Source organism: Schistocerca cancellata, chromosome 5 (genome assembly GCF_023864275.1).
Source record: "Schistocerca cancellata isolate TAMUIC-IGC-003103 chromosome 5, iqSchCanc2.1, whole genome shotgun sequence".
Classification (NCBI taxonomy): Eukaryota; Metazoa; Arthropoda; class Insecta; order Orthoptera; family Acrididae; genus Schistocerca; species Schistocerca cancellata.
The window spans coordinates 322670688-322683658 of NC_064630.1; the positions used below are offsets into that span (position 1 = coordinate 322670688).

The 12971-nt window shown below is 49.0% G+C and overlaps 1 protein-coding gene across 2 annotated transcripts in view; it reads right to left on the reverse strand.

Moving 5' to 3' along the window:
• LOC126187377 (anaphase-promoting complex subunit 5) overlaps positions 1 to 12971 on the reverse strand; it is a 148020-nt gene that overhangs the window by 101904 nt on the left and 33145 nt on the right. Inside the window, exon 2 of one of the 2 annotated variants that reach the window (XM_049928425.1) lies at positions 7830 to 7924. The exons of the other annotated variant lie outside the window; for it this stretch is intronic. Within the exon in view, the coding sequence (XP_049784382.1) occupies positions 7830 to 7924 (95 nt within the window). The remainder of the gene's footprint in view (positions 1 to 7829; positions 7925 to 12971) is intronic. 2 annotated transcript variants of the gene reach the window in all.

Genomic DNA, 12971 nt, shown 5'->3' on the forward strand with positions numbered 1-12971 from the left:
GCGTTGTGCTCATCGAAGTAATCAGCTATCGCATTTGCATCGGTAAATAACATGCCACTGATGTTAATGCCAGGGACACCTGTTGGGGTCTGGTACCCGAAAACATGTTTCACCTTTGCCCAGACGTGGGAACGTGACGTATGGCACCCAATGGTCGAGACATATTTCGCCTAACACTCCTGCTTCGATCGTTTGATAAGTTGGCAAACACAGGCACGAAGCCATTTAAAGGCTTTGAGGTGCTCTACGGAAGGGTGCCACTTATGCCACTGTAGAGCTTGCCGACGCTCCTCAATTGCTCCAGCGAATTCCGGAGACTACCAAGGGACTACCCTCCCCGGGGGCACCCTAAAGAGGGAGGGATTGTGTTTTCTGCCACAGAAACCATTGTTGTAGTCACCTGCTCAACCATCACATCGATGTTCCCAAGTGCGGGAGACTCAACGATGACAGCAGAGGTGAAAGTTTCCCAGTTTGCCTTGTTTAAAGCGCACCGGGGGCAGCCGTTTGGGGGCCTGATGCCGGGGCAGTGATAGGAAGATGGGGCAATGGTCACTACCACACAGGTCGTCATGTGCTCTCCAGTGGATAGATGGGAGAAGTCCTGGGCTGCAGATTGATAAATCAATGGCCAGGTAACTAGAATGAGCCACAATAAAAAGCGTGGCAGCACAAGTATTTGAGAGGTAGAGGTCGAACTGAGACAGTAAAAGTTTTGACATCTCTGCCTCTGCCAGTAAGCATGGTGCCACCCCACATGGGGTTGTGTGTGTTAAAATCTCCCAAAACTAGGAAAGGTATACGGAGTTGATCAATCAGTGCAGCTAATACATTCAGGGGTACTGCACCATCTGGAGGAAGATACACATTGCAGACTTATTTCCTGTTGTTGTTGTGGTCTTCAGTCCTGAGACTGGTTTGATGCAGCTCTCCATGCTACTCTATCCTGTGCAAGCTTCTTCATCTCCCAGTACCTACTGCAACCTACATCCTTCTGAATCTGCTTGGTGTATTCATCTCTTTGTCTCCCTCTACGATTTTTACCCTCTACGCTGCCCACCAATACTAAATTGGTGATCCCTCGATGCATCAGAACATGTCCTACCAACCGATCCCTTCTTCTGGTCAAGTTTTGCCACAAACTTCTCTTCTCCCCAATCCTATTCAATACTTCCTCATTAGTTATGCGTTCTACCCATCTAATCTTCAGCATTCTTCTGTAGCACCACATTTCGAAAGCTTCTCTTTTTGTCCAAATTATCTACCGTCCATATTTCACTTCCATACATGGCTACACTCCATACAAATAATTTCAGAAATGACTTCCTGACACTTAAATCTGTACTCGATATTAACAAATTTCTCTTCTTCAGAAACGCTTTCCTTGCCATTGCCAGTCTACATTTTATATCCTCTCTACTTCGACCATCATCAGTTATTTTGCTCCCCAAATAGCAAAACTCCTTTACTACTTTGTCTCATTTCCTAATCTAATTCCCTCTGCATCACCTGACTTAATTCGACTACATTCCATTATCCTCGTTTTGCTTTTGTTGGTGTTCATCTTATATCCTCCTTTCAAGACACTATCCATTCCGTTCAACTGCTCTTCCAAGTCCTTTGCTGTCTCTGACAGAATTACAATGTCATCGGCGAACCTCAAAGTTTTTATTTCTTCTCCATGGATTTTAATACCTACTCCGAATTTTTCTTTTGTTTCCTTTATTGCTTGCTCAATATACAGATTGAATAACACTGGGGAGAGGCTACAACCCTGTCTCACTCCCTTCCCAACCACTGCTTCCCTTTCATGTCCCTCGACTCTTATAACTGCCATCTGGTTTCTATTTACAAATTGTAAATAGTCTTTCGCTCCCTGTATTTTACCCCTGCCACCTTTAGAATTTGAAAGAGAGTATTCCAGTCAACACTGTCAAAAGTCTACAAATGCTAGAAACGTAGGTTTGCCTTTCCTTAATCTTTCTCCTAAGATAAGTCGTAAGGTCAGTATTGCCTCACGTGTTCCAGTATTTCTACGGAATCCAAACTGATCTTCCCCGAGGTCGGCTTCTACTAGTTTTTCCATTCGTCTGTAAAGAATTCGTGTTAGTATTTTGCAGCTGTGGCTTATTAAACTGATTGTTCGGTAATTTTCACATCTGTCACCACCTGCTTTCTTTGGGATTGAAGTTATTATATTCTTCTTGAAGTCTGAGGGTATTTCGCCTGTTTCATACATCTTGCTCACCAGATGGTAGAGTTTTGTCAGGACTGGCTCTCCCAAGGCCGTCAGTAGTTCCAATGGAATGTTGTCTACTCCGGGGGCCTTGTTTCGACTCAGGTCTTTCAGTGCTCTGTCGAACTCTTCACGCAGTATAGTATCTCCCATTTCATCTTCATCTACACCCTCTTCCATTTCCATAATATTGTCCTCAAGTACATCACCCTTGTATAGACCCTCTATATACTCCTTCCACCTTTCTGCTTTCCCTTCTTTGCTTAGAACTGGGTTTCCATCTGAGCTCTTGATGTTCATACAAGTGGTTCTCTTATCTCCAACGGTCTCTTTAATTTTCCTGTAGGCAGTATCTATCTTACCCCTAGTGAGATAAGCCTCTAGATCCTTACATTTGTCCTCTAGCCATCCCTGCTTAGCCATTTTGCACTTCCTGTCTATCTCATTTTTGAGACGTTTGTATTCCTTTTTGCCTGCTTCATTTACTGCATTTTTATATTTTCTCCTTTCATCAATTAAATTCAATATTTTTTCTGTTACCCAAGGATTTCTACTAGTCCTCGTCTTTTTACCTACTTGATCCTCTGCTGCCTTCACTACTTCATTCCTCAAAGCTACCCATTCTTCTTCTACTGTATTTCTTTCCCCCATTCCTGTCAATTGTTCCCTTATGCTCTCCCTGAAACACTGTACAACCTCTGGTTCTTTCAATTTATCTAAGTCCCATCTCCTTAAATTCCCACCTTTTTGCAGTTTCTTCTGTTTTAATCTACAGGTCATAACCAATAGATTGTGGTCAGAGTCCACATCTGCCCCTGGAAATGTCTTACAATTTAAAACCTGGTTCCTAAATCTCTGTCTTACCATTATATAATCTACCTGATACCTTTTAGTATCTCCAGGGTTCTTCCATGTATACAACCTTCTACCATGATTCTTAAACCAAGTGTTGGCTATGATTAAGTTATGTTCTGTGCAAAATTCTAACAGGCGGCTTCCTCTTTCATTTCTTAGCCCCAATCCATATTCACCTACTACGTTTCCTTCTCTTCCTTTTCCTACACTCGAATTTCAGTCACCCATGACTATTAAATTTTCATCTCCCTTCACTATCTGAATAATTTCTTTTATTTCATCATACATTTCTTCAATTTCTTCGTCATCTGCAGAGCTAGTTGGCATATAAACTTGTACTACTGTAGTAGGCGTGCGCTTCGTATCTATCTTGGCCACAATAATGCGTTCACTATGCTGTTTGTAGTAGCTTACCCGCATTCATATTTTCCGATTCATTATTAAAGCTACTCTTGCATTACCCCTATTTGACTTTGTGTTTATAACCCTGTAGTCACCTGACTAGAAGTCTTGTTCCTCCTGCCACCGAACTTCACTAATTCCCACTATATCTAACCTTAACCTATCCATTTCCCTTTTTAAATTTTCTAACCTACCTGCCCGATTAAGGGATCTGACATTCCACGCTCCGATCCATAGAACGCCAGTTTTCTTTCTCCTGATAACGACATCCTCTTGAGTAGTCCCCGCCCGGAGATCCGAATGGGGGACTATTTTACCTCCGGAATATTTTACCCAAGAGGACGCCATCATCATTTAATCATACAGTAAAGCTGCATGCCCTCGGGAAAAATTACGGCCGTAGTTTCCCCTTGCTTTCAGCCATTCGCAGTACCAGCACAGCAAGACCGTTTTGGTTATTGTTACAAGGCCAGATCAGTCAATCATCCAGACTGTTGCACTTGCAACTACTGAAAAGGCTGCTGCCCCTCTTCAGGAACCACACGTTTGTCTGGCCTCTCAACAGATACCCCTCCATCGTGGTTGTACCTACGGTACGGCTATCTGTATCGCTGAGGCACGCAAGCCTACCCACCAACGGCAAGGTCCATGGTTCATGGGGGGAGGGGGGGGGGGGGTTCGTCCCTATTCTGACAGCCACAGCTTCAAGAGGGATTTGAAGGGGCACAGTTTCACTACAGGCAGAGTTTAGGACATAAATGCAAACTCCACCTGACACTCAATTATAGTCGCTATGGATCCTGTAGTATCCCTTATAGCCACAGAGGGCAGGGGTCCACATTGCCGGGAACCATGTTTCCTGGAGGGCAATGCAGAAAGCAGGTGTAAAGCTTAACAGTTGCTGTAGCTCAGCCAGATGGTGGAAAAAACTGCCGCAATTCCACTGGAGGGTGACGTCATCATGAGACTGGGAAGTCATGGAACATTCAATGAGGCAGTTCACACCTCAGGGTAGCCTGCTGCCACCGACTTATTGCCTGAGCAGGCTGTATCCATTGTGTCCGAGGGTCTGGTGGGATCTAGGTCCTCAGCGGATGCCAGAATCTCTACCTTATTCTCGGACGCAGAGCTTGTAGGCAGCAGCGGTGTGGGTGTCACCACAATTTCCTTGGTCTTGTGGATCTTGTTTTTGTATTTCTCTCATTGCTCCTTGGGTTTCCCTGGCTGGTAGGACTTCACTGATTCAGTCTCCAGGTCTGAGGATGAGTGTGAAGCCCTATGACCAGCTGTTATTGGTCTCTTCAGCCACTGGCGGGCATCATCTTTCCCACTAGCAGAAACCTTGGAAGGGAATGACCCAAGGAACCCCTTTCTAGTGAGAGGAGCTGAAGAATACTTACACTTCTCCAGCTCAGAAGTGGGAACTGATATCCCCAATGGTTTGAGGGTGGGGGGGGGGGGGGGGGGGGTGTTGCTCCCGAAGTAGGTGGTGTGGGAGCACAGGGAGGAATGTGGCCCCCTCTGTCAAGGGAGCAGGTGTAGTCTTCTGGTTCTGAGAGGTGACAGGAATGCAAGGAACTGATGGGGTGACAATTGTTCCAATAGCGGCAGCTTAATAGGTGATCATAGCCACAAGATGTAGGTGCTCACATTTTTTCTTAGCCTCAGTGTAGGTCAGTCGGTCCTAGGTCTTGTATTCCACGATTTTCCTCTTTTTCTGAAAAACCCTCAGTCTGGCGAGCAAGGTAAATGATGTTCTCCGCAGTTGACACAGATGGGAGGCGAGGCACATAGAGTATTGGGATGTGATTGATGTCCACAATCTCGACATGTGATGCTGTAAGTAAAGCGGGAAGACATATAGGCGAACTTCCCGTACTTAAAGCACCGTATCAGGGGAGGGATATATGGCTTGACGTCACAGTGGTAGACCATCACCTTGACCTTCTTGAGCAATGTGTCATCCTCAAAGGCCAAGATGAAGTCACCAGTGGCAACCTGATTATCCCTCTGACCCCAATGGACGCGCTGCACGAAATGAACACCTCTCTACTCTAAATTGGCACACAGCTTGTCATAAGATTGCCAAAGAAGGTCCTTGTGGAATATAATACTCTGGGCCATATTTAAGCTCTTATGGGGCGTGATGGTAACAGAAACATCCCACAACTTGTTACAAGGAAGTAATGCCCGTGACTGGGCAGAGGATGCTGATTTTATCAAGACTGGCCCAGAGCGCATTTTGGACAAGTCCTCCATCTCCCCAAACTTGTCCTCCTAATTCTCCACAAAAATATGAGGCTTCATGGACATGAAAGATTCCCCATCAACTCTTGTACATAAGAGGCACCGCGGCGAATAAGCTTCACTGCCGTCCTTAGCCTGGCATTCCTCCCATGGTGTGGCCAGGGAGGGGAATGATTTGGGGTCATATTTCTTAGCACTGAAGTTAGACTTTTCCCGCTTAGAGAGTGCTGGTGGAAGACCACCTGCAGGAGATGATGGACTACACTTCATGGTGTGTCATCCACCCTGATTCCACCCACTCCAACCAGGGGCCTCCACACAGGCGCCATCCAGCCTCTGCAAGTGCCACCTGGTAGGATAGCCATTGCCGGGAGTCCCGATGTCTCAGGGATATGGTCATCTACTCCAGTGCATACATGGGGAGTTAACAGCACAGGCATCAGCAGAGCGATCCCTGTGTTGTCTGGGGACTACAACCAACAGGGTACCTGGGGGCACCACCACAATGGACTGGCTACCATGCTGGATATGACATGCTAAGAAGTCCATGGTCATTTTCGGTGCAGAAAGCGACACTGCATAGTGCATTGTGGAAAGCACAACCAGGAAGGTGTCCTCGCCAAGACATGGAGGATGAGCGGGACTGCAGTGCGATGACGAGAAAGTGGGCTCTTTAGCACGATGGACACAGTGCACCACATAAGGCACACTTACCCAGTTGGCTGGCTCTTTGGGAAAATTTAAAAAGATGGAGGTCAGATTCAACAGGGGGCCACCACATACAGGCCAAAACATGAGAGACTCCTTTTAGTCACCTCTTACAACAGGCAGGAATACCTCGGGCCTATTCTAATTCCCAGACCCACAGGGGGAGTGGGAGGGGAGATGTAGGAGTTGCTCCACCCTCTCTCTTAGCCGATGAGATGAACAGTGACATATACAGACGAAAGCTCCAGCTCTTACAGAAGAATTCTGAATTTTCACTGTGACCTTCATAAATGTGGTCCGCTCTTGTGAACTCCCAACTTACATGTAATGCACACGTAATTCCTCCTGTCACACTGACATGGACCCCTTGCTGGTTGGGCCGAACCGCACAATAACCCTGGGTTCAGTGTGGGGCAACGGAGGGGTGAAGTGGACTGTGGTAGTCATCGTGGGGTTGTGGACCACTGCGGCTGCGGCGGGGACGGAGCCTCTCCATCATTTCTAGGCCCCCAGTTAACATACAGTACAATACATTACACAAGTGTTCATTTATTTATAAATTAAGCAGTAGGGTGTTAATTCTATTTGGTTTTGGTTTGTGCCTTTTTCCTTCCCCACTGCCACCTTTTTGTATTTGGAATGGATTCTATTATGTGAAGGGGGGAAGAAAAAAACATTTGTGTGCACCAACCAATCTTTCAGTATCTTCTGACATATCTCAGGCTTGTCCACACTTGTCTGCCTTATTCACAGCAGAAAAATTATAGCCTGCCAGCTGCCCACCATGAGCAAGAGTGGTATAATGTGGGCAGTCTCCTCCTGGTTGACCAGGATGTTGCCACAGCATGCAAGGCAGAACTCACAGAGGGCTGCATTCACTGCCCACGTGGGCTGCCTGTTTGACCAATCCTTAAACCATTGCATACTGTTGTTTTATGGAAAGAGGACAGTTGTGGGTCAAAGAACAATGCCTGTTCTGAATTTAGTGATCAACACTTCCTTCTCTCTCTCTCTCTCTCTCTCTCTCTCTCTCTCTCTCTCTCTCTCTCTCTGTGTGTGTGTGTGTGTGTGTGTGTGTGTGTGTGTGTGTGTGTATTTTGTTTTTTGTTTCAGCTTTTTCTTCATTCCTTGAAAGTACTTCTTCCCTCTGGCTCACAATTTTTCTTCACATCAGGGTGATTATAAAAGTGTATGGGAATAGGACTCACTGAGAGACACCATCACTGTCCCAGTATATGGCAAGAGAGTGTATCCCTTCCGAAATACTGCAGTCTCTCAGCAAATTGAAGCAGTAGGAAACACAAGACGTTTTTTTTGCATTTCTGACTATGTCAGTGGCAAGCTTCACAGACATTTCACTTCTCATATAAAAGTTACGTACCTGGATCAGTTTCAGTATTAACATGCAGAAGTCTCTGCGGTGGGATGGTTTCACTGAGTAAAAGTTGCCTTCATCCATCAGTCTCTCTGGTCGGGCTGTGAATATGAGATGCTGTGAATCAGTCTTCAAGGGATGAACATGGTAAACCTTAATTATGAGTCAATCACCACAGTAATAGGTACACATGTAGATATTGCTATTGCTCACTGAGGAAAGTGTACTAACAACATTACATCAGTATTTACATCCTTTGGAGGTTAACAATTATAGCTATTACAAGCCACATGTTTTTAGGTTGGATAGTACCTCTACACACACACACACACACACACACACACACGCACGCACACTCTCTCTCTCTCTCTCTCTCTCTCTCTCTCTCTCTCTCTCTGCACAAGCACGTCATTAATATCTATTTTCCCAGGAGGGGATACTAAGAGAGGTAAAGCAGTGCAGCAAGCCTCACAACAATGAATATGGTCACCGTCCTGCAATTAACAACAAATGGAGGCATCTGTCAGTTTGTTGTTTTTTGTTGCTTTAGTATGCAAAACAGCTGAGGGATAGGCACCCATGTCTTCACTTTAAAAAATCAGCACCTGTGTTTTCACTTAAAAAATTCAATTACCGGATGGTTGGTTGGTTGGTTTGGGGGATGAAAGGGACCAGACTGCTACGGTCATCGGTCCCTTTTTCCAAATACAAAGAACACCCACAGAGAATAAAAACGAGGAACAGAATAGAGCACATACAATACAGAACAAGAGAAACGGAGACAAGGACAACTAAAACCACACAGAGTGTGACAGTGGTTGGCCGACCATAGAAATAAAAAAGGAAAAGCCAACCACTTAGAAACACATTAAAAGATCAGTTTAAAATCATAGGCCAAAGGCCAGAATCAACACAAAAAATAAAATAAAACAGAAACACTCAGATGAAAGAATAAAAACTCCCTGCCCTAATAAAACGTAAAACTAAGGCAGCCATAACAGGGTCATCAGATAAAACGGCAGGGAGCGTATCAGGCAGCGCAAATGTCTGCCTGACCACAGCTAAAAGGGGGCAGGCCAACAGAATGTGGGCCACCGTCAAAGCCGCCCCGCAGCGACATACAGGAGGGTCCTCCCGGCGCAGTAAATAACTGTGTGTTAGCCGGGAGTGGCCAATGTGGAGCCGACAAAGGACGACTGAGTCCCTGCGGTTGTCTCACATGGAGGACCGCCACACAGTCGTCGTCTCCTTAATGGCACGGAGTTTATTGGGTGTAATCCGATCGCGCCATTCAGCGTCCCAAAGCGCAAAAACTTTTCGGCGGAGGACTGCCCGCAAATCAGCCTCTGGGAGGCCAACATCCAGGCGGTCAACATGTTCATTGCCCGGGATACCGAAATGACCGGGGGTCCACACAAAGACCACAGAGCGGCCGCAACGCGCAAGAGTATGCAGGGACTCATGGATAGCCATCACCAGACAAGAACGAGGAAAACACTGGTCGAGAGCTCGTAAACCGCTCAGGGAATCGCTACAGATAACGAAGGACTCACCTGAGCAGGAGCGGATATACTCTAGGGCTCGAAAGATGGCGACTAGCTCAGCAGTGTAAACGCTGCAGCCAGCCGCCAAGGACCGTTGTTCGGAATGGTCCCCTAGAGTTAGCGCATACCCGACACGACCAGCAACCATCGAACCGTCGGTGTAAACAATTCCAGAGCCCTGATACGTGGCCAGGATAGAATAAAAGCGGCGGCGGAAGGCCTCTGGAGGGACCGAGTCCTTCGAGCCCTGTGCCAAGTCGAGCCGAAGGCAAGGGCAAGGAACACACCACGGGGGTGTACGCAGAGGTGCCCGGAAAGGAGGTGGAACAGGGAAAAACCCAAGCCCGCAGAGAAGCTCCTTGAAGCGTACGGCGATCGGACAACCCGACCGGGGCCGACGGTCTGGCAGATGGACGACTGACTGCGGGAACAGGACACGATAATTTGGATGCCCGGGCAAGCTTAGAACATGGGCAGCATAAGCGGCCAGCAAACGTTGGCGCCGGAACCGCAGTGGAGGTACACCTGCCTCCACTAGTACGCTGTCCACAGGGCTGGTGCGGAAAGCACCAGTGGCAAGGCGTATCCCGCTGTGGAGAATTGGGTCCAGCACCCATAACGCAGATGGGGATGCTGAGCCATAAGCCAGGCTCCCATAATCCAGACGGGACTGGATTAACGCCTGGTAGAGCCGCAACAGGGTAGAGCGGTCGGCGCCCCAGCGGGTGTGGCTCAAGCATCTCAGAGCGTTTAGATGCCGCCAACACGTCTGTTTAAGCTGCCGGATATGAGGCAGCCAAGTCAACCGGGCATCGAAAACCACCCCCAAAAACCTGTGGGTCTCCACCACAGCAAGGAGTTCGTCGGCAAGATAAAGCCGCGGCTCAGGATGGACTGTTCGGCGCCGGCAGAAATGCATAACGCGGGTCTTGGCTGCCAAAACTGAAACCCATTCGCTACAGCCCAAGACTGCGCCTTACGGATAGCGCCCAGTAGCTGACGTTCAACAGCTGCAATGCCAGTAGAGCTGTAATAAAGGCAGAAGTCGTCAGCATACAGGGAAGCAGAGACAGAATTTTCCACGGCCGCAGCGAGCCCGTTAATGGCTATTAAAAACAGGCAGACACTTAAAACAGAACCCTGTGGCACACTGTTCTCCTGGACGTGGGTGGAACTATAGGAGGCTGCGACTTGCACACGGAAGGTACGATACGACAGGAAATTGCGGATGAAGATCGGCAGAGGGCCCCAAAGACCCCATCCATGAAGCGTAGAAAGGATGTGATGACGCCATGTCGTATCGTACGCCTTCCGCATGTCGAAAAAGACAGCGACCACGTGCTGACGGCGGGCAAAGGCAGTACGGATGGCCGACTCCAGGCTCACCAGATTGGCGGCGGCGGAGCGGCTTTTCTGGAACCCACCCTGAGACGGAGCCAGAAGGCCCCGAGACTCCAGTACCCAATTTAAGTGCCGGCTCACCATCCGTTCGAGAAGCTTACAAAGAACGTTGGTGAGGCTAATCGGGCGGTAGCTGTCCACCTCCAAAGGGGTCTTTCCAGGTTTCAAAACGGGGATGACAACGCCTTCCCGCCATTGCGACGGAAACACCCCCTCGACCCAAAGACGGTTGTAAAGATCGAGAAGGCGCCGCTGGCAGTCCACTGAAAGGTGTTTCAGCATCTGACAGTGGATGCCATCTGGCCCAGGAGCGGTATCAGGGCAAGCAGCTAGGGCACTGCGAAATTCCCACTCACTGAATGGAGCATTGTAAGATTCTGGGTGGTTGGTGCGAAACGAAAGGCTCCGACGTTCCATCCGCTCTTTAATGGAGCGGAAGGCCTGGGGGTAATTCGCAGAAGCGGAACTCATAGCAAAATGCTCTGCTAAGCGATTGGCAATGACGTCGGAGTCAGTACAAACTGCTCCATTCAGTGAGAGCGCAGGGACGCTGGCAGGGGTCTGATAGCCGTAGACGCGTCGAATCTTGGCCCAGACCTGCGAAGGAGTGACATGGAGGCCAATGGTGGACACATACCGCTCCCAGCACTCCTTCTTGCCTTGGCGGATAAGGAGGCGGGCCCGCGCACGCAGCCGTTTGAAGGCGATAAGGTGGTAAGGAGGGATGTCGCTTGTGACGCTGGAGCGCCCGCCGGCGATCTTTAATCGCTTCAGCGATCTCAGGCGACCACCAAGGCACAGCCTTCCGCCGAGGGGACCCAGAAGAACAGGGAATGGCAGATTCGGCGGCAGTAACGATGCCGGTGGTGACCGATTGAACCACCGCATCAATGTCATCATTAGAGAGAGACTCAAGAGCGGCAGGGGAGGAGAACAAGTCCCAGTCAGCCTTATTCATAGCCCATCTGCTAGGGCGCCCAGAAGAGTGACGCTGTGGTAGTGACAGAAACATCGGAAAGTGGTCACTACCACACAGGTCGTCATGCACACTCCATTGGACAGACAGTAAGAGGCTAGGGCTACATATTGAAAGGTCAATGGCGGAGTATGTGCCATGCGCCACACTGAAATGGCACCATCATTTAAAATCGAGAGATCGAGCTGCGACAATAAATGCTCAATGATGGCGCCTCGACCTGTTGCCACTGACCCACCCCACAGAGGGTTATGGGCGTTGAAGTCGCCCAATAGCAAGAAAGGTGGCGGCAATTGGGCTATCAGCACAGCCAGGACATGCTGCGTGACATCACCATCCGGTGGAAGGTAAAGACTGCAGACGGTAACAGCCTGTGGCTTCCACACTCGAACAGCGACAGCCTCTAAAGGTGTGTGGAGAGGGACAGACTCGCTGTGCAGAGTGTGAAGGACATAGAGGCAGACGCCACCCAACACCCTTTCATATGCTGCCCGTTTCTTATAATAACCCCGATAGCCACGGAGGGCGGGGGTTCGCATTGCTGGAAACCAAGTTTCCTGAAGAGCAATGCAGAAGAAAGGGTGAAGGCTGATAAGTTGTTGGAGCTCAGCTAGATGGTGGAAAAAACCGCCGCAGTTCCACTGGAGGATGATATTGTCCATGGCTGAGAAAGGCGTGAAAGGACTGGGAAGGCAATTTACGCCGCTTGTTCACTCACTGCCACCGATTCAGTACCCGTACGAGAGGCATCCATGGCGTCTGAGGGACCAGCGAGATCAAGGTCCTCAGCGGACGCTAGAATCTCGACTGCATCCTCAGACGCAGAGCGCGAAAGGTGCGGTGGGGTTGGCGCCACCGCAAGTTCCTTGGCCTTAGAGGTCTTTCTCTTGGACTTCTCTCGCTGAACCTTGGGTTGCACCGGCTGGGAAGGCTTCGCCGATTCAGTCTCCGGGACAGAGGAGGATCGTGAAGCCCTATGCCCGGCCGCTGGTGAGGACTTATGCCACTGGCGGCCGTCATCCTTCCCGCTGGTGGAACCCTGGGAAGGGAGGGTGCCAAGGGAACTCTTACGGGCGAGAGTAGCCGAAGAAGTTAGATGCTTCTCCGGCTGAGAAGCAGGGACGTACGTCCCCGACGGGTGGGAGGAGGTTGCTCCTGAGGTAGGTGGTGCAGGAGCAACCGGTTGGGTAGAGCCCCCCACAGGCAAGGGGGCAGGAGGAGTCTTAC